Here is a 20,817-nt window from a genome sequence, read left to right on the forward strand (position 1 = left end):
GTAATTGATCATACAGGCAGGGTATCAGAAAAGGTATAGGTAACTTTAAAAGCATAATCAGTCTATTTGATCTGATTGACACTTATAGAATGCTTTGCTCAACAACATAATAAACATTCTTTCAAACTCACATGGAACATTCACAAAGATAAGTCTGATTCTGGGCCATAAAAAACATCTTGACAAATGAAAAACAATAGAAACAATACAAAGTGAGTTCTCATGCCACAACTACATTAAACTACATAAAAAACTATTTTTTAAGCAGAAAGTTAGAAAATTCCCAAATATTTGGAGATTAAACAATATACTTCTATGTAATAATAAGATTAAAAAGTCGCAAGTCAAATATTTTAGAAACTCTATATTTTGAGCTAAATATAAATGAAGATAAAACATCAAAATCTGTGAGATGCAGTGTTATAGGAAATTTATATCCACAACTGCATGTATTAGAAGAACATAAATATCTATAATTAATAATCTAAGCCTCTACATTAGGAGAAAAAAGAACAATTTAAATCTAAAATAAAAAGAGAAAAACATTAAAAACTTTAAAATGTATCAAATAAATTGAATACAGGAAAAAATTCAGAAATTAATAAAACTAAAATATGGTTTCTAGAACAATCAATAAAATTGATAAACCTGTAGCCAAGCAAATAAGAAAATGATAGTGAAAACAAATCACTAATAGCAGAAATAAAAGAGGGGGTCATCATGACTCATATGTGGACTTAAAAAAAAAATAAAGAAGTGCTCTCACCAATCCTTTGCCTATAATTTTGACAACAAATTATATGAACAAATTCCATAAAAACATGAACTGCCAAAATCTAGAAAGAATTAGTCCCATGAATTGGTTGACATCTATTAAAAATGAATCAAAAATAATGAATTTCTGGCCGGGCACGGTGGCTCATGCCTGTACTCCCAGCACTTTGGGAGGCTGAGGTGGGTGGATTACGAGGTCAGGGGATCAAGACCATCCTGGCAAACACAGTGGAACTCTGTCTCTACTAAAAACACAAAAAATTAACCAGGCATGGTGGCGGGTACCTGTAGTCCCAACTACTCAGGAGGCTGAAGCAGGAGAACAGCGTGAACCCGGGAGGTGGTGCTTGCAGTGAGCCGAGATTGTGCCACTGCACTCCAGCCTGGGCAACAGAGTGAGACTCCGTCTCAAAAATAAATAAAATAAAATAAATTTCTAAAACAAAAAACAATAGATTTCACTGGCAAATTCTAGGAAACATTTAAAGAAATGATATCAGTTCCTCTAATCTCTTCCAGAAAATAGAAGCATAGGGAATATTTCTTAATTCATTCTATGAGGCCAGCATTATCCTACTACCAAAGCCAAATGAAAAACATTAAGAGAATGAAAACTTAGACAAATGAGTCTCACGAATGTAGATGCACAAAGCCCTAACAAATTGTTAAGCAATCAAATCCTACAATTTATAAAACAATATTGTATTATGTCCATGGAATTTATTTCTTTTTTTTTTTTTTTTTTTTTTTTGAGACGGAGTTTCGCTCTGTCGCCCAGGCTGGAGTGCAGTGGCCAGATCTCAGCTCACTGCAGGCTCCGCCTCCCGGGTTTACGCCATTCTCCTGCCTCAGCCTCCCAAGTAGCTGGGACTACAGGCGCCCGCCACCTCGCCCGGCTAGTTTTTGTATTTTTTAGTAGAGACGGGGTTTCACCGTGTTAGCCAGGATGGTCTCGATCTCCTGACCTCGTGATCCGCCCGACTCGGCCTCCCAAAGTGCTGGGATTACAGGCTTGAGCCACCGCGCCCGGCCCATGGAATTTATTTCAAGTGTTTAGGACAAGTTTAATATTTGAAAATCAATTAATGTCATTCATCACATCAGTAGGTGATCATATCAATTAATGGAGCAATAGAATTTGCAAAACCTAGCACCCATTTATGAAACAAACAAACAAATCTTCCACTTTGTAAAAAAAACCTACAGAACAACCTTATAGTTAACTTTACACTAAAGGATGAAATACTAAATGCTTTTCCCCTAAGATCTGAAACAAGGCAATATTTCTCCCTCTCACCACTCCTGATCAACATCGTACTGTGGTTCCCAGCTAGTGCAATAACAAAAGGAAAGGAAATAAAAGGTATACAGATTTGGAAGGAAGAAACACAACTATCTTTGTCCATACATCATGAAGTATACCATGTGATACTGACCATGGCATTATGCATTTGTAAAACACACACACACACACAAAAGAAGTTTACAGCATAGAGTTAACCTTATTATATGCAAATTAAAAATCATCAGAAGATAGGGGAGTTATAGAAAGAATGCATATGGTAACAAAATAATCTAACTGTATAATAGATACATGAAACAATCTCACTGAGGGGGGTTGTGAGAAAAGCTACTGACATAAGTAACTTGGGAAATGAGTGGTGTGTAAAAACAAGGACAAAAGAAACAGTGTGTAAACACTGTACTTACTTGATAAAGTTATTTCCCACAAAGCAAACATCATCAATTCTGATACTGCTTTATGTGTGTTCTAGAAATTACCAATGCAGTAAATGCATGACAGATAGTTGAAGCCAGGCTGTCCACTACTGAAGTGAGAATTTCTAGATAAGCAAGGAGAAGAGGCTAGAAAAATCTATGTAGGAATAAAACAAAGTTGCACACATTAGTAGGAATTCAAGATTAGCTTAATTTAGGTCCAAATGGTTACATAAAAGAATATTTAGAATATTTATACATATGTGTATATACCTGAGTTAGCATACCCATATACAATTCCTTGCTCTGCCTGCTGAGAGAACCTGAAAGACAGACATTTAAGTCGGAACAAGTATACCTGGGACTCAAATACTGGTTCCTATTATGATTCACCAACAAATAAATAAAAGTTTTTGGAGAAACAATTCTCATACTGACACAGGAAATACCTAAGATGATCTTGGAGCATCTTTTAGTTCCACATAAGAGGGGCTAAAACACTCACATACATACATATATATTATAAATACACATATACACACACATATATACACATATACACACATATATACACATATGTGTATATACATATACACATATATATATACACATATATATGTGTATTCACACACATACACACACACAAACATACACACCTGCACACACAATAAGGAGTAGGCTAAAGAGGAACAGAAGCCAAATGTAAAATATATCAATGACCAAACTGAAATAACTTGATAATAAGTAACAAAACAACATGGGATTATAATCCAAAGTATAGTATAAGTATCCCTAAATCCATACTGATAGAAATAAATAATTGAATAAATTAATCAAAAGAAGATAAAATCTCCCATGTAGAAGAATTCTAAGTTATTTATTAAATTATGTAGCTATTCCCATCTTTATAAATAAGAAATATATAACTGCACTCCTTAAATGTGGATTGCATATAGTTACTTTAAAGAGTACAGTATGGGAATGTTTTAAAATAAGTTTAAAATGGAGAAATCTCAAAACATTATTTCTGCCAAGTAATCAATGTCAACACACACCGTGATAAATTATGTTGATGATAGATACCATTGATATAATGTGATCCAAATGGCACTTTAACTCTTACTTCCAAAATCACATAAGCAAACTCTAATTCTAAGAATGACATCAGATAAATTCCAGTAAGAGGGCATGATACAAAATACCTGAATAATATCAAGGCCATCAGAATTAAGGAAAGTCTCAAAAATTTTCACAGCCAAAAGGAGCCTGAGCAGACATGACAACTAAATGTAATGAGGCATCCTGAATAAAACCTTGGGGAAAAGGGAAATTAGATAAAAATTAAGAAAACATGAAAAACACTGTAGACTTTAGTTAATTATAACATATGAATATTAGTTTATTAATTGTAAAAAATATGCCATCCTAATGTACAATGCTAACAATAGAACAAACTAGGTGTAGAGTCAGTGGGAATAATTTGTACTATATATGTACTCGGATTTCTGGAAATCACAATCAGTCCTAAATATAAAGTCAGTAATAATGCATTCCAATGCATATTTAAACATTTGGTACCTTCTAGTGTGCACATTATCATAAGACACAAAATAGACTCGAGTGGTAATGATGACGATAATGACAATTAAAATTCTAGGAGAAGAGTTGGTTCATTGTTATTAGAATTATCAGCTTTGACACTACGTTTATTCTGGTGTTAAAGAACTTCATGCACTTAATATTTTTAACTTCGTGCACTTAATATTTTAAGAGAATAACACTTAAATTTAAGATTCATTGAGGTATTATTAAGATAATTTAAGCTTATTTTAAGATTCATTGAGATATTTTAAAGACAATTTTTACACTGAATGATTGAAGAAATACGTTGAGTAATTGGACTACAAACAATCTTCATGATTTCTGTTTTTTTATGACATCTATTGACTGAGTACTGATTCAGTAGCATTAATAACTACTGAATCCATTTAACTAAAAATCCAAGGCTTACTGTCTTAAATGCAAACCTGCAACTTTATACATCAGCATATTAATATAGTGATTAGTATAGATTAGTGTGATCATAAAAATAGTACAAATGATTTAGTTCATATTTATTAGAATTATAATAATTAGACTAAATTTTTTATGCAGTGGTGACAATGTAATAAATTTTTTAAACAGAGATTAAAATATTAACAGTCAGTGTTGCTTTTTAAAAATATCTGTTATTGAGAGTTAATTAAATTATAAAAAAGATCTTTATAATTTGTGCCTTCATGTCATCTATTGATTAAATGTTATTAGCTCTGTGTGCTTCAATCAATTTTGTAACCAAAACAAGTGAAATTGTTTAAGTAGGAGTCAAAGTCTTACTGTTTCAAATGCAAAAGTAAAGCTATTTCAGCACACAATGAACTTGAGAAAGCACAGATTCTCATCAAGATAGAGGCTGCTTCAAAGTGACTTTTTGTTATTTAAAATGAGATAAATGAGAAATCAGGAAGGATTTTTAGAGTAGAAGATCTTGGACACTCCATCTTGAATTTGTTTGGTCTTTACTCCATAAACAATAGGACTGAGCAAAGGTGGGACAAGTAGGTAAATGTTGGACAGAAGAATATAAATATAGGATGGAATATGGAACCCAAACCTGTGTGTAAAGAAGGAAAAGAAACCCAGGAGATAAAACTCAAGGAAGACACAAATGTGGGCAATACAGGTGTTAAAGGCCTTGAACCTCGCTTCCTTTTGAGGCAGATTGAAAACAGTTATAAATATTCGAATGTAGGAGAGTGTGATGAAGATTACATCAAGTCCAAGTATACTGAAAGCCACAAACAGGCCATAGATCTTATCGATTCGAACGTCATCTGCTGCCAGCTTCACGATGGCCATGTGCTCACAATATGAATGTAAGACCACAGTGGTCCTGTAGAATTTCAGCCGACATTTAAGGAGAATGACACATGGAGCTGCAAACAAGGCTGCTCTGAGTGTCACCCCAACCCTGATCTGAGTGAGAAATTGGTGGATAAAAATGACTGCATGTCTCAGAGGATCACAGATTGCCACATAAGGGTCCAGGGCCATGGCCAGCAAAATACCCGACTCAATACGCTGAAATGAGTGGATGAACCACATCTGCAAGAGACAGGCATCAAAGTGTATTTGTGGCGGATGAAACCAGAATATTCCTAGCATTTTGGGTAGGATGCAGGTACTGAGAGCAATGTCTGTTGCTCCAAGCATTGCCAGGAAGACATACATGGGCTCATGAAGGCTGCGCTCAGCTTTGATGATGACCAAGAGCAGGGAGTTCCCAAACACAGCAATGATGTACATGGCGCAGAAAGGAATTCCAATCCAGAACTGCACAGACTCCAAGCCAGGGATCCCAATCAGCGTCAGCATTGAAGGCATAAAGACTGTGCCATTGAGCTTGAGCATGTTGACTTACAGCTGCTTTAGAAAGCCTTCTGGTTTAGTTAGCTTTTTTGTTTTCTCTCTTCTGCTATCTGTTCTTGCCTAGATTTATAGAAATGTATATATTCAGAAATTAAATATGGCTTTGAGGGCATTTTGTCAAGCATACTCCTGTACTGGTTAAATAGATCCAGGAATATCTCCTAAGAGCCTCTCTCTCGTAATCTTTCTCTGTCCCATTTTGTCTCTATTTCAACACAAAAGCATACAATACACACACTATTCAATAGACAAAGACTTCCTCACAATAGTGTTATGTCTGTATTTCTGTGTATTTATCAGTTGAAAAATATCAGTTTGGTTTTGCAATACGTTTAGAGATAAACAAATACAAAATAAAATTGATTATATGTCAAATGGTAAACAAGTCAGATGGAAATGACTGAAACTTGATATATGAATAAAATCTTATCAAATTTTAGAGCTGGAAATGTACTTACAATATTGTACTTGATAGAATAATAGCCTAAAAGAGAATAATAGCTTAAATCATAATACATTTTATTTATTTTGAAATGTTTTGTCATATTAATATATCAATAAGTAATAACTTAAATCATAATACATTTTATTTATCTTGAAGCATTTTGTCATATTAATATGTCAATAAGTAATCTTTTAAAAATATATAAGGTGATTACAAATTCTTTAGTAAAATAAATCTGAAAGCATCAAACAAACAAACACAAATATTTCAAATGTTCTAGAAAACATTGTAAAGATAAATGTATTTGTTCAATGGAATTTAATTTATGATGTTATTTGTTAAAAATAATAAACAATTTTTATATATTTCCTTTTTATATACAGAACATCCATTGCTCTTTATTTGATCTGACAAAATGTGCACTATTAAAACAGGTAACAAAACTTGAGCTTATACTGAATTTGACAAATTGAGTTCTATAATATCTAGAATATCATATAAGAAATATCAACTGAGGGAAAAGAGAAGTACCACATGCAGATGCTCCTGGCAAGGAGGGAAATGTATCTGCAGGTGATGTCCAGAGTGTGCATTAAAAAAATCCTAGAGAAAATGGCATTAACTTATTTGGGTGAAATGTTTTTCTTTTGAGGGGGAAGAAAAGCTGGTAAAGAGGGGCAGGGATTCAAAGGCTTGTGCAGAATGGCTTCTCCATTTCAAAATGGTATTAAAAATATTTAATCATTGCACTAGGGCACCTTTGAGGAAAAGAACATCTTAACCAGAGTAGGCTCATTGCATAATTCTTTAGCAACATGTACAATTTTCAAGTAATAAAGCAGACTTAAAGGATAATTTCATTTTAACAGCAGCTATCTATTTTTCTTCTCGTCCTCTGAAGTTTGATCTGTTTTAGCATCACAGGCATACTTTTCCATACATTTTCTAGGGAACCATCCCCTTATCCTTGAAACACCTTCTTGTCATCAAGAATTTTGTCTCCTTATAACCAATATCGTAAACCTCTTGTGGCTAAAATGAACTTCCCTTTTCGTAGCTCTATTTGAGGCTCTTCAGTGCAGGGCTTGTGAAGAAGGTTTTGATTCATTTATTCGATGGACAGCAGGCATCACTATAATCTATTAGTTCTGACTCTCTTATCTGCTTTTTGTTTCAACTGTTCTATTGTTAAGCTGTACTGGTGACAGCCTTCTCTTACTGGCCACTCAAGTCCATCTTCTTCAGGGACCGCTGACCACATAAATACCTGTTTCCATCTACTTCCTATATCATAAGGAAAAACAAAGACTTCATCTAGTTGATAACATTGAATTCGATCTTTAGCCTTCTCCTCAATCCATGATTCAATAGAAGTTTTGTTTCTGAGAATTATTTTCATCTGGATAAAAAACAACATCCCACCAGCTATGTTTTTTCCTAAAGTCAATCCCAAGGCAAACAAGATGGCAGCAAATGCAGCTAATCCAAGTGGAACAATTGGAAGAGGATCTCTCCAGGCTGCACTCATGTCAGTCTTCACTGTGTTCCACCCAAATGAGAGCCGATTATAAAGCTTTGTGTACACAGTCATCACAAAAATGAAAGCAGCATGGATATTTATTTATTATTGCAATACTTGTATGTCTTATATAAAGTCTAATTGTTCTTTGGTTTAACCGGTAGGGTAAAATGTATTTATGACAAGATGGGCATCTAACCTTGCAGAAGAAGAGAGTGAAGTTGCTCTGAACTGGGTACAAAATTTGAATGGAAAATTTGTTTTTTTCTGATATTGTTCTCTTTTTTGATTCCCTTTTGAAAAGGCGTGAGTTATGCATTTATGCACATTACATGGTTTCCTCCAATAATATCTCTGTATTAGAAAATTAATTAAATTAATTAAACCCCTGCCCCTTCTAATGCCTTAAGCATGTGTTTAGGTGATTGCTGGGTAATCTAGGACTGAGATGATTATATAATCATTGGTAAACAGCTTTCCCATCAGTTTAGCTCTCTGATATTCCCGAGTGCATGAATGGAAACCACTTCTGGACCTTTTGGACTGATCTAATTTTTCTTTGCCTGGCTCTTTATGTTCTTCCTACACAATCTTACCTCCCTAAATACAACTATCCCATTAGCATCCCATCACACACACGCACTCACACACACACACACACACACACACACACACACAGAGAGAGAGAGAGAGAGAGAGAGAAACAACTTTTGACAAATTTTTCCCATCAAATCCATTTTAATTAAAGGCAAGACAATATGTATAGGTATACATAGATACTTTTCTTTTTCCAGTGTGAAATGAAACAGCTTTGTTCTCCAGGAAAACTGTCATTTGCATCATCTCCAGTTTTTCATACTTGCTGATCACTATCTGTGATATTTTCTATTAGCTGTGGTAGAGCCCCAGTGTGGCTTGTGACCACGTTGTGCAAAATACAGAACCACATGAAGGAGCTTTTTTCCAAAGTTTGCTTAATAACTAAGAGAAAGCTGATGTCGACTTTGATGGGCATTTCTTCCATCCTAATATCAAAGAATCTCTTACATGGAAAAGATTCAAACACTAGAAATGCTTTATGTGTTTCACTATAGGAACCTTCAATGTAACCTCTTAGCTACCTTGTGTGCTATTAATTCCACCAAGAGGTAAACATCTGTGGATCCAATGTATATTTATACAAATATATATTATATAAAATATAAATAAATATTTTAGACAGAATTCTATTAAAGGACCATTTTTCCAAAAAGACAGGAGAGCTCTAAATTACCCATAGTGAAGATTTATTTTTACTCATATTGGGTGCCAATAGATTTTTTTCCTTCAGTAGGCTGTACCAAATATTTTTCAAAGGCATCATGGAGTCAGAATTATAAGTGAGCCCCAAAATGCCATCTAACTCCCTTAGTCTCTTAAGAAACATAAAGACAAAGGTTTTTTTTGTCTGTTTGTTTTGATTTGCTTTTTAATTTCAACACTTATCCTTGCTTACTAAGGAATATGCCAATCTTTCTAACCATGTATCTATCTGTCATTAATTCTCACGATCAACTCTCCATACCCTTATGAAGGTCTTTGATGTGAAGTCATTATTCTGTTACTTTTTCATTGTTGCTTATTCAATCAGGCAAAATCTCCTCTGCATAATACCATCCAGATAAGTTACCTTCTGCTGATCAATGCCTAAAAACAGCCTATCCTATATTTCTCCCAGAGAAATCCACTGCTCAATGTAGTTTCTAAATCATTGTTTTTCTATACTTTTCATTTATTTTAATATTTTTGTCCCCTTGTATCTGTGTTGATATGTCACCCAACAAATTCCTTAGATTTTTTTTTTTTTTTTTCTGACTGTGTGTAGAATTTAACTTGAGGAATGAGATCCCCAGTTTTAAAATCATATACATCTAAATTTTCGTAATTAAAAAAGTAAAGAAATAAAAAAGCACATCACATTTTATAATTAGGGTACAAAAAGGTAAGAGAGACAAATATTTTTGTGTCTGGATCTTATTTTTATGTCTTGGTGGATACACTAGTATACTAACTTTGCTTTATGCGTTAATATAAGGACAATAGCCATGTCTCCCTCCATGAACAAAAGCTTTCATTCATGTTTCACATTAGCTTCACAGAACTGCAACATAAACTTGCACTTTACCTTGGAAAATTATGTATTAGACATTACTCATATATACATGTTACTTACAATTTCATATCCTGACAAATCTCTCATTTTTCTATCCAACATATTGTCATGTCTTTTTCTTTCTTTCTTTCTTTTATTCAGAGCCAGTACTTCATCTTAATGATTCACATTCTTTTACTTTTTGTTCATGGTAAAACACATTACTCCTTTGATACCTGACACAATAAGCATGCTCCCTCTGTGCCTGCAAAATCTTACATTTCAATCAGTACATTCAGCTTTTCTGACAGAGAAGCTCAATGATAAAGAGAAAACTACATTTCTGAAAAGGTTGCCACTACAATTTATGCAGCTCTGAATTCTCTGGCTAAGTTCCAGAATTTCTACTCTTTTTTTTTTTTTTTTTTTTTTGGAGACAGTCTTGCTCTGTCGCCCAGGCTGGAGTACAGTAGCCCAATCTTGGCTCACTACAAGCTCTGCCTCCTAGGTTCATGCCATTCTCCTGTCTCAGTCTCCCGAGTAGCTGGGACTGCAGGTGCCCACCATCATGCCTGGCTAATTTTTTTTGTATTTTTAGTACAGACGGGGTTTCACTGTGTTAGCCAGGATGGTCTCGATCTCCTGACCTCGTGATCTGCCCTTGCCGGACTTCCAAAGTGCTGGGATTACAGGCGTGAGCCACCACGTCCGGCCTAGAATTTCTACTGTTAAACTTCACCTCTCTCTTCAAATTGTCTATTATAACTCCTCTCTTCATCATAAAATGTTAGTTACAATTATACAAACTCTCAACTCCTCTTCCTCATTCTCTATCCCAGCAGGAAGGACATCTCTCCTCCACTTCTAGGAAGTTTTCCTATGTTCTCTATTTGCTTGATTATTGTCTTTTCATTAAAGCCTTGTAATATAAGCATTTAAAATATATTTGTTTTTACACTACTAACAAAATATTCATGCTTAAACACATTATGTTATACTATAAGCAGTAATCTCCTCCTGATATTCTCTGTTTTACATTTTATTTACAGCTAGGAAGTTCAAACGTGGATGAAAAATACATATCTCAGATTTAAAGTTTCTCTGAATTTAACTCACTCTTCACATTGCTGTTGGCAAAGAGTTTCTCCCTTTTATCCCCAGTTCCTTCTGATCCATAAAGTAGGAAATGCTTCCGCTGAAAAATTTGGGAAGGTAAACTACTCTTAATTCTACTTAATCACTCATTCTTCCAAGAAGGTGAAGATGAATAGTGACTCATGTGGTTGTTGAGATTGGGAAAAATGTTTATTTTATGAGAGTCACTTTATTACTTCTGGTGGTCTAGCTCTAAGTTCTCTTTCTTTCTCTCCTTTTCATGCTCTCTCTCTCTCTCATATCTCCATCTGTATCCATTTCTATCTACCATCTTTATCTATCTCTATCTCTACCTTTCCAATACACTCAAGACCAGCGTGTCTTTCTGCTTCTGCTGTCACAGAGTAGATAACTTCATTTTGGAATGACTGTAGCTGGTTGGGGAACTCACTGTAGTTCAGGGAGTAGTAAAATACCTGATTTGGACATGATCTTCAAGTATTTTGATTTAATGTGGCTTCATTAATCATGTAGACAATGTAGCTCAGTAGATTGAGGATTCCTATAAAGAGATATTTGTGCAATTGCATGTGGAAAAACTTGTATTTCTCTGGAATAAAACTGGATAACTACCGTTCATTTAAACTCAGTCTACATTCAGTGACTAAATGCTTAGCATATAATTGTTTTTACTTTATCTTAACATTGCTAAAATACTTATTTTCACTCTTAACAAAATTGTATCTTAGAATTTTAAAGACTATTTTTGAGTTGTACACTTTTCTTAGACTTTACTCTGTAATATTTTCTTTAGATTTTCATGTCCTTACCACCTGACAAATACCAATTTATCATTCAACTTTCAGCTCAAGAATCACCTCCTCTATGAAATATTCCTAACGTTTTTAACAGAGCTGAAAATTCTTCCTTTGGATCTTAAATGTAAAATGACTATTCAGTGCATCCTAGTAGGAATTAATTTAATCTGTTATGTTTACTGGATCTACTTTACATAAAAATGCATAAAATGTAATATGGTTGCAAATTCATTTATTCTATTGCCCAGAGTGTATCAGAATGGAGAAGGGATTATGGGGAATTAGAAAATGTGAGGAACTAATCTAAGAAACATGCTAACTATCTTGATATTTAAGCTTTCTTTGTTTCCATTTTGGCATTATCTTTATATGTTTTCCTGAGTCAGGGTCAGACCATATACCTGCTTTAGTCGAAAATCTGAAAGATACACCAAAAACAAGAAAAGACAAAAAAAAAAAAAAAAAAAAAAAAAAAGCTGAAAATGCTTACTAGGCCAAGAGAAACTGGTATCCTAGGTCAAATCCTGACAATTGGGTTATTATTTTTCTTTAAGAATTTCTGCTCAGAGTAACTCCTTATGCAGAATTAAATATTCAGTTACCATATTCTCCTTAGATTCTGTCTAATCATTTCTCTATCTGCATCTCAGAGGAACCTAGAAGAACACATACTCACAAGTTTAATTTTCCAATCTTCTCATGTGCATGCACCTACTTATGCTGGTATAGCGATACATGCGGTTATAAATAAACCATTTTTAATGAGACAAATATAGCATCAGCAGTTGGGCAACAGTATGAGCCAATTCTCTTGAGGAATGAAAGATTGATAAATTTTATTCCCTATCGTGAACCCTATTTAATCCATCTGCCTTTAAAAAAAATGTCGGCATGAAAATAAGATGTATAAAAATAAATCAAAAACTTCTTGGTCTCTACTCCCTGAATATTAGTGATTCTTATTACTTATTTCATAGAATTTTCACAGAAGAAATTTCAGTCTTCTGTTTTTCTTCAAGCTTGAGTTAATAACAAGCAGGTCAAGGGATGCCCTCCTATAGTATCACACACACACACGCGCGCGTGTGTGTGTGAGCGAGAGAGAGAGAGAAAGAGAGAGAATTGAATGCATTCATGGTGGGAAGAAGTCAGAATCAATTCTAGGAAAGCATTTCCATTATATTCAGAGACTTATAATTCAATTTCATGTAACATGAAAGCAAGTAAAACTAGTCCTTCCAAGAGCTAATCTGAACAACACCAGTAGCATTTATTTGGAATCCGTGATTATTTTCTTTTACATATAACTGCCCTTTAATTCTCAAAACTACTTGCTCCCATGTTTAATATTCAGCTCTCAGATCAAGCATGATCTCCACGAAACAACTCCAGATGTTCCTTTTTCAGCTTTTATTTTAATTTCCAGAGTATGTGGGCAGGATGTGCAGGTTTGTTACATAGGTAAACAAGTGCTTCACAGACCATCCCATCACCTAGGTATTAACCCCAGCATGCATTAGCTGTTCTTCCTGATGATCCCCCTCCCCTGCCACCCTTCAACAGGCTCCAGTGTGTTGTTTCCCATGATGTGTCGACACGTTATCATCATTCAGTTTCCACTTGTAAGTGAGAAAACGCAGTGCTGGGTTTTGTGTTCCTGCATTAGTTTGCTGAGGATAACGGCTTCCAGCTCCAGCCATGTCCCTGCAAAAGACATGATCTCATCCCTTTTTATGAGCGCATAGTGTTCCATAGTGTATATGTACCATATTTTCTTTATCCAGTCTATCACTGATGGGCATTTAGGTTGATTCCATGTCTTTGCTATTGTAAATAGTGCTATGATGAACATATATATGCATGTATCTTTATAATAGAATGATTTATATTCCTTTGGGCATATACCCAGTAATAGAAATGTGGGTCAAATGGTATTTTTGCTTCTAGATCGTTGGGGAATTGCCACACTCTCTTCCACAATGGCTGAACTAATTTACACTCCCAGCAACAGTGGCAAACCTCTCCTTTTCCTCTGCAACCTGCCAACACCTATTGTTTCTTGACTTTTTTTTTTCTTTTTTTGTGGTGGAGTCTTGCTCTGTCACCCAGGCTGGAGTAGAGTGGCATGATCTTGGCTCACTGCAACCTCTACCTCCCAGGTTCAAGTGATTCTCCTGCATCAACCTCCTGAGTAGCTGGGACTATAGACACATGCCACCATGCCCGGCTATTTTTTGTGTATTTTTAGTAGAGACAGGGTTTCACCGTGTTAGCCAGGATGGTCTCAATCTCCTCACCTCATGATCTGCCGGCCTCAGCCTCCCAAAATGCTGTGATTACAGGTGTGAGCTACCACACTTGGCCCTCTTGACTTTTTAATAATCACCATTCTGACTAGTATGAGATAGTATCTCACTGTGGTTTTGATTTTCATTTCTCTAATAATCAGTGATGTTGTGCCTTTTTTCATATGTTTGTTGGCCACATAAATGTCTTCTTGTCCTTTGCCCACTTTTTAATGAGGTTGTTTTTTCTTGTAAACTTGTTTAAGTCCCTTGTATACTCTAGATATTAGAACTTTGTCAGACAGATTGCAAAAATTTTGTCCCATTCTGTAGGTTGTCTGTTCACTCTGATGATAGTTTCTTTGGCTGTGCAGAAGCTCCTTAGTTTAATTAGATCCCATTTGTCAATTTTAGCTTTTGTTTCAATTGCTTTTGGCATTTTCATCATTAAATCTTTCCCCATGCCTATATTCTGAATGGTATTGTCTAGACTAAGCCAGCTGAACCGCAGAAACTATAGTTGCCCCTTCCCTCAGGGGATTTGTTCCAGGGAAAGATCAGAGTTCTGTCTGTATAACCCTGGCTGGAGTTGCCTAATTTCCTGCAGGAAGTCCCCACCAGTGAGGAGGGATGGATCAGGGTCCCACTTAAAGAAACAGTGGTCATAGCCTGGCACAGCAGCTGTGCTGCATCGTTGGAAATTCCTCCTGATCTGTACTGCCAGGACTCCCTGGAGCCAGCAGGTTAGAACAGTGGACTTGAACTACAGAAATGGCAGTCACCCAGTTGTATTACGGGATGGCCGAATAGGAACAGCTCTGGTATGTAGCTCCCAGTGTGACTGACACAGAAGACGGGTGATTTCTGCATTTTCAACTGAGGTACTTGGTTCATCTCACTGGGACTGGTCAGAAAGTGGGTGCAGCACACGGAGGGTGAGTCGAAGCAGGCCGGGGCATCGCTTCACCTGGGAAGTGCAAGACATCGAGGGATTTCCATTTCCTAGCCAAAGGAAGCTGTGACAGACTGTACCAAGAAAATCGGGACACTGCCACCTACGCACTATGCTTTTCCAATGGTCTTAGCAAATGGCACACTAGGAGATTATATCCTGCACCTGGCTCAGCAGGTCCCATGCCCACGGAACCTTGCTCACTGCTAGTCCAAGATCGAACTGCCAGGCAGCAAGCTTGACTGGGTGAGGGGCGTCCGCCATTGCTGAGGCTTCAGTAGGTAAATAAAGCAATGAGGGAGTCTCAAACTGGGTGGAACCCATCACAGCTCAAGGAGGCCCACCTGCCTTTGTAGACTCCACCTCTGGGGGCAGGGCACAGCTGAACAAAAGGCAGCAGAAACTTCTGCAGACTTAAACGTCCCTCTCTGACAGCTCTGAAGAGAGCAGTGGTTCTCCTAGCACAGTGATTGAGCTCTGAGAACAGACAGACTGCCTCCTTAAGTGGGTCCCTGACCCCAGTGAAGCCTAACTTGGAGACACCTCTCAGTAGGGCCAACTGACACCTCATACAGCCAGGTGCCCTTCTGAGATGAAGTTTCCAGAGGAAGGATCAGGCAGCAATATTTGCTGTTTTCCAATATTTGCTGTTCTGCAATATTTTCTGTTCTACAATATTTGCTGGTAATACCCAGGCAAACAGGGTCTGGAGTGGACCTCCAGCAAACCCCAATAGACCTGCAGCTGCAGGACCTGACTGTTAGAAGGAAAACTAACAAACAGAAAGGAATAGCATCATCAATGACAAAAAGGACATCCACACCAAAACCCCATCCGTAGGTCACCATCATAAAAGATCAAAGATAGATAAAACAACAAAGATGGGGAGGAACCAGAACAGAAAAGCTGAAAATCCTAAAATCCAGAGCTCACCTTCTCCTCCAAAGTATCCCAGCTCCTCGTCAGCAATGGAACAAAGCTGGAAGGAGAATGACTTTGATGAGTTGACAGAAGTAGGCCTCAGAAAGTCAGTAATAAAAAACTTCTCTTAGCAAAAGGAGGATGTTTGAACCCATTTCAAGGAAGCTAAAAACATTGAAAAAAGATTAGACAAATGACTAACTAGAACAAACAGTGTAGAGAAGATCTTAAATGACCTGATGGAGGTGAAAACCATGGCATGAGAACTACGTGATGTATGCACAAGCTTCAGTAGCCGATTTGATCAAGTGGAAGAAAGAGTATCAGTGATTGAAGATCAAATCAATGAAATGAAGTGAGAAGAGAAGCTTAGAGAAAAAAGAGTAAAAAGAAATGAACAAAGCCTCCAAGAAATATGGGACTATGTGAAAAGACCAAATCTACATCTGATTGGTGTACCTGAAAGTGATGGGGAGGATGGAACCAAGTTGGAAAACACTCTTCAGGATATTATTCAGGAGAACTTCCCCAACCTATCCAGGCAGGCCAACATTCAAATTCAGGAAATACAGAGAACACCACAAAGATACTCCTCAAGGAGAGCAACCCCAAGACATATAATTGTCAGATTCACCGAAGTTGAAATGAAGGAAAAAATGTTAAGGGCAGCCAGAGAGAAAGGTCGGGTTACCTGCAAAGAGAAGCCCATCAGACTAAGAGCTGATGTCTTCGAAGAAACTCTACAAGTCAGAAGAGAGTGGGGGCCAATATTCATCATCCTTAAAGGAAAGAATTTTCAACACAGAAATTCACATCTAGCCAAACTAAACTTCATAAGTGAAGGGGAAACAAAATTCTTTACAGACAAGCAAATGCTGAGAGATTTTATCATCACCAGGCCTGTCTTACAAGAGTTCCCGAAGGAAGCACTAAACATAGAAAGGAACAACTGGTTCCAGCCACTACAAAAACATGCCAAATTGTAAAGACTACTGATGCTAGGAAGAAGCTGCATCAACTAACAAGCAAAATAACCAGCTAACATCATAATGAAAGGATCAAATTCACACATAACAATATTAACCTTAAATGTAAATGGGCTAAACGCCCCAATTAAAAGACACAGACTGGCAAATTGGGTAAAGAGTCATGACCTATCAGTGTGCTGTATTCAGGAGATCCATCTCACATGCAGAGACACACATAGACTTAAAAAAAAAAAGGGATGGAGGAAGATCTACCAAGCAAATGGAAAGCAAAAAAAAAGAAAAAGAGAAGAAAGAAAGCAGGGGTTGCAATCCTAGTCTCTGATAAAAGAGACTTTAAACCAAAAAAGATCAAAAGAGACAAGGCCATTACATAATAGTAAAGGGATCAATCCAACAAGAAGAGCTAACTATCCTAAATATATATGCACCCAATACAGGAGCACCCAGATTCATAAAGCAAGTCCTTAGAGACCTACAAAGAGATTTAGACTCTCCCACAATAATAATGGGAGACTTTAACACCCCACTGCCAATATTAGAAAGATCAATGAGACAGAAGGTCAACAGGGATATCCAGGACTTGAACTCAGCTCTGCACCAAGCAGACCTAATAGACATCTATAGAACTCTCCACCCCATATCAACAGAATATACATTCTCCTCAGCACCACATCACACTTATTCCAAAATTGACCACATAGTTGGAAGTAAAGCACTCCTCAGCAAATGTAAAAGAACAAAAATCACAACAAACTTTCTCTCAGACCACAGTGCAATCAAATTAGAACTCAGGATTAAGAAACTCACTCAAAACTGCACAACTACATGGAAACTGAACAGCCTGATCCTGAATGACTACTGGGTCCATAATGAAATGAAGGCAGAAATAAAGATGTTATTTGAAACCAATGAGAACAAAGACACAATATATCAGAATCTCTGGGACATATTTAAAGCAGTGTGTAGAGGGAAATTTATAGCACTAAATGTCCACAAGAGAAAGCAGGAAAGATCTAAAATGGACACCCTAAAATCACAATTAAAAGAACTAGATAAGCAAGAGCAAACACATTCAAAAGCTAGCAGAAGTCAAGTAATAACTAAGATCAGAGCAGAACTGAAGGAGATAGAGACACAAAAAACCCTTCAAAAAATCAAAGACTCCAGGAGCTGGTTTTGTGAAAAGGTCAGCAAAATTGATAGAACACTAGCAAGACTAATAAAGAAGAAAAGAGAGAAGAATCAAATAGACGCAATAAAAAATGATAAAGGGGATATCACCACCAACCCCACAGAAATACAAGCTACCATCAGAGAATACTATAAACACTTCTACTCAAAAAAACTAGAGAATCTAGAAGAAATGGATAAATTCCTGGACACATACACCCTCCGAAGACTAAACCAGGAAGAAGTTGAACCTCCGAATAGACGAATAACAGGCTCTGAAATTGAGGTGATAATTAATTACCTACCAACCAAAAAAAGCCCAGGGCCAGGCGGACTCACAGCCGAATTCTATCAGAGATACAGAGAGGAGCTGATACCATTCCTTCTGAAACTATTCCAATCAATATAAAAAGAGGGAATCCTCCCTAACTCATTCTATGAGGCCAACATCATCCTGATACCAAAGCCTGGCAGAAACACAACCAACAAAGAGAATTTTAGACCAATATCCCTGATGAACACTGATGCAAAATCCTCAGTAAAATACTGGCAAACTGAAACCAGCAGCACATCAAAAAGATTATCCACCACAATCAAGTTGTCTTCATCCCTGGGATGTAAGGCAGGTTCAATATACGCAAACCAATAAACGTAATCCATCATATAAACAGAACCAAAGACAAAAACCACATGATTATCTCAATAGATGCAGAAAAGGCCTTTGACAAAATTCAAAAGCCCTTCATGCTAAAAACTCTCAATAAACTAGGTACTGATGGAACATATCTCAAAATAATAAGAGCTATTTATGACAAACCCACAGCCGATATCATACTGAATGGGCAAAACCTGGAAGCATTCCCTTTGAAAAGTGACACAAGACCAGGATGCCCTCTCTCACCACTCCTATTCAACATAGTGTTGGAAGTTTTGGCCAAGGCAATCAGGCAAGAGAAAGAAATCAAGGGTATTCAGTTAGGAAAAGAAGAAGTCAAATTGTCCCTGTTTGCAGATGACATGATTGTATATTTAGAAAACCCAATCATCTCAGTCCAAAATCTCCTTAAGTTGATAAGCAACTTCAGCAAAGTTCCAGGATACAAAATCAATGTGCAAAAATCACAAGCATTCTTACACAACAATAACAGACTAACAGAGAGCCAAATCATGATTGAACTCCCATTCACCATCGCTACACAGAGAATAAAATACCTAGGAATCCAACTTACAAGGGATGTGAAGGACCTCTTCAAGGAGAACTACAAACCACTGTTCTACGAAATAAAAGAGGACACAAACAAATGGAAGAACATTCCATGCTCATGGATAAGAAGAATCAATGTCAACGAAATAAAAGAGGACACAAACAAATGGAAGAACATTCCATTCTCATGGATAGGAAGAATCAGGATCATGAACATGGCCATACTGTCCAAGGTAATTTACAGGTTCAATGCCATCTCCATTAAGCTACCAATGACTTTATTCATTGAATTGGAAAACACTACTTTAAAGTTCATATGGAACCAAAATGAGCCCGCATTGCCAAGACAATACTAAGCAGAAAGAACAAAGCTGGAGGTACCTGACTTCAAACTATACTACAAGGCTAAAGTAACCAAAACAGCATGGTACTGGTACCAAAACAGAGATATAGACCAAAGAGACAACTCAGAGATAACACCACACATCTATGACCATCTGATCTTTGACAAAGCTGACAAAAACAAGAAATGGGGAAAGGATTCCCTATTTAATAAATGATGCTGGTAAATTGGCTAGCCAAACATAGAAAGCTGAAACTGGATCCCTTCCTTACATCTTATACAAAAATTAATTCAAGATGGATTAAAGACTTAAATGTTAGACCTAAAACCATAAAAACCCTAGAAGAAAACATAGGCAATACCATTCAGGACATAGGCATGGACAAGGACTTCATGACTAAAACACCAAAGGCAATGGCAACAGAAGCCAAAATTGATAAATGGGATCTAATTAATCTAAAGAGCTTCTGCACAGCCCCCCCCCCCAAAAAAAAACTGCCGTCAGAGTGAACAGGTAACCTATAGAATGGGAGAACATTTTTGCAATCTGCCTATCTGACAAAGGGCTAATATCCAGAACCTACAAAGAACTCAAACAAATTTATGAGAAAAAATCAAACAACCCCAACAAATAGTGGGCAAAGGATATGAACAGACACTGTCAAAAGAAGACATTTATGCAGCCAACAGTCACAAGAAAAAGTGCTCATCATCACTGGTCATCAGAGAAATGCAAATCAAAAGTAAAATGAGGTACCATCTCACAACAGCTAGAATGGCGATCATTAGAAAGTTAGGAAACAACAGGTGCTGGAGAGGATGTGGAGAAATAGGAATGCTTTTCCACTGATGTTTTGAGTGTAAACTATTTCAACCATTGTTGAAGACAGTGTGGCGATTCCTCAGGGATCTAGAACCAGAAATACCATTTGACCCAGCAATCCCATTACTGGGTATATACCCAAAGGATTATAAATCATGCTG

General features: G+C 36.6%; 1 protein-coding gene and 1 pseudogene across 1 annotated transcript; both read right to left on the reverse strand.

The window, feature by feature from the left end:
- Positions 1-4,992: 4,992 nt before the first annotated feature.
- On the reverse strand, positions 4,993-5,943 carry LOC117081140 (olfactory receptor 52A5-like). The gene has a single exon (XM_033206813.1). The coding sequence runs from the start codon at positions 5,941-5,943 to the stop codon at positions 4,993-4,995; it is 951 nt and encodes a 316-aa protein (XP_033062704.1).
- Positions 5,944-7,278: 1,335 nt separating this feature from the next.
- On the reverse strand, positions 7,279-8,016 carry LOC117080962 (annotated as a pseudogene).
- Positions 8,017-20,817: the final 12,801 nt, after the last annotated feature.

Source organism: Trachypithecus francoisi, unplaced genomic scaffold, assembly GCF_009764315.1.
Source record: "Trachypithecus francoisi isolate TF-2019V2 unplaced genomic scaffold, Tfra_2.0 Lachesis_group8, whole genome shotgun sequence".
NCBI lineage: Eukaryota > Metazoa > Chordata > Mammalia > Primates > Cercopithecidae > Trachypithecus > Trachypithecus francoisi.

Excerpts from the sequence above, each read along its gene's own strand:
- LOC117081140 (XM_033206813.1), bottom strand. The coding sequence starts at position 5,943 with ATGCTCAAGCTCAATGGCACAGTCTTTATGCCTTCAATGCTGACGCTG.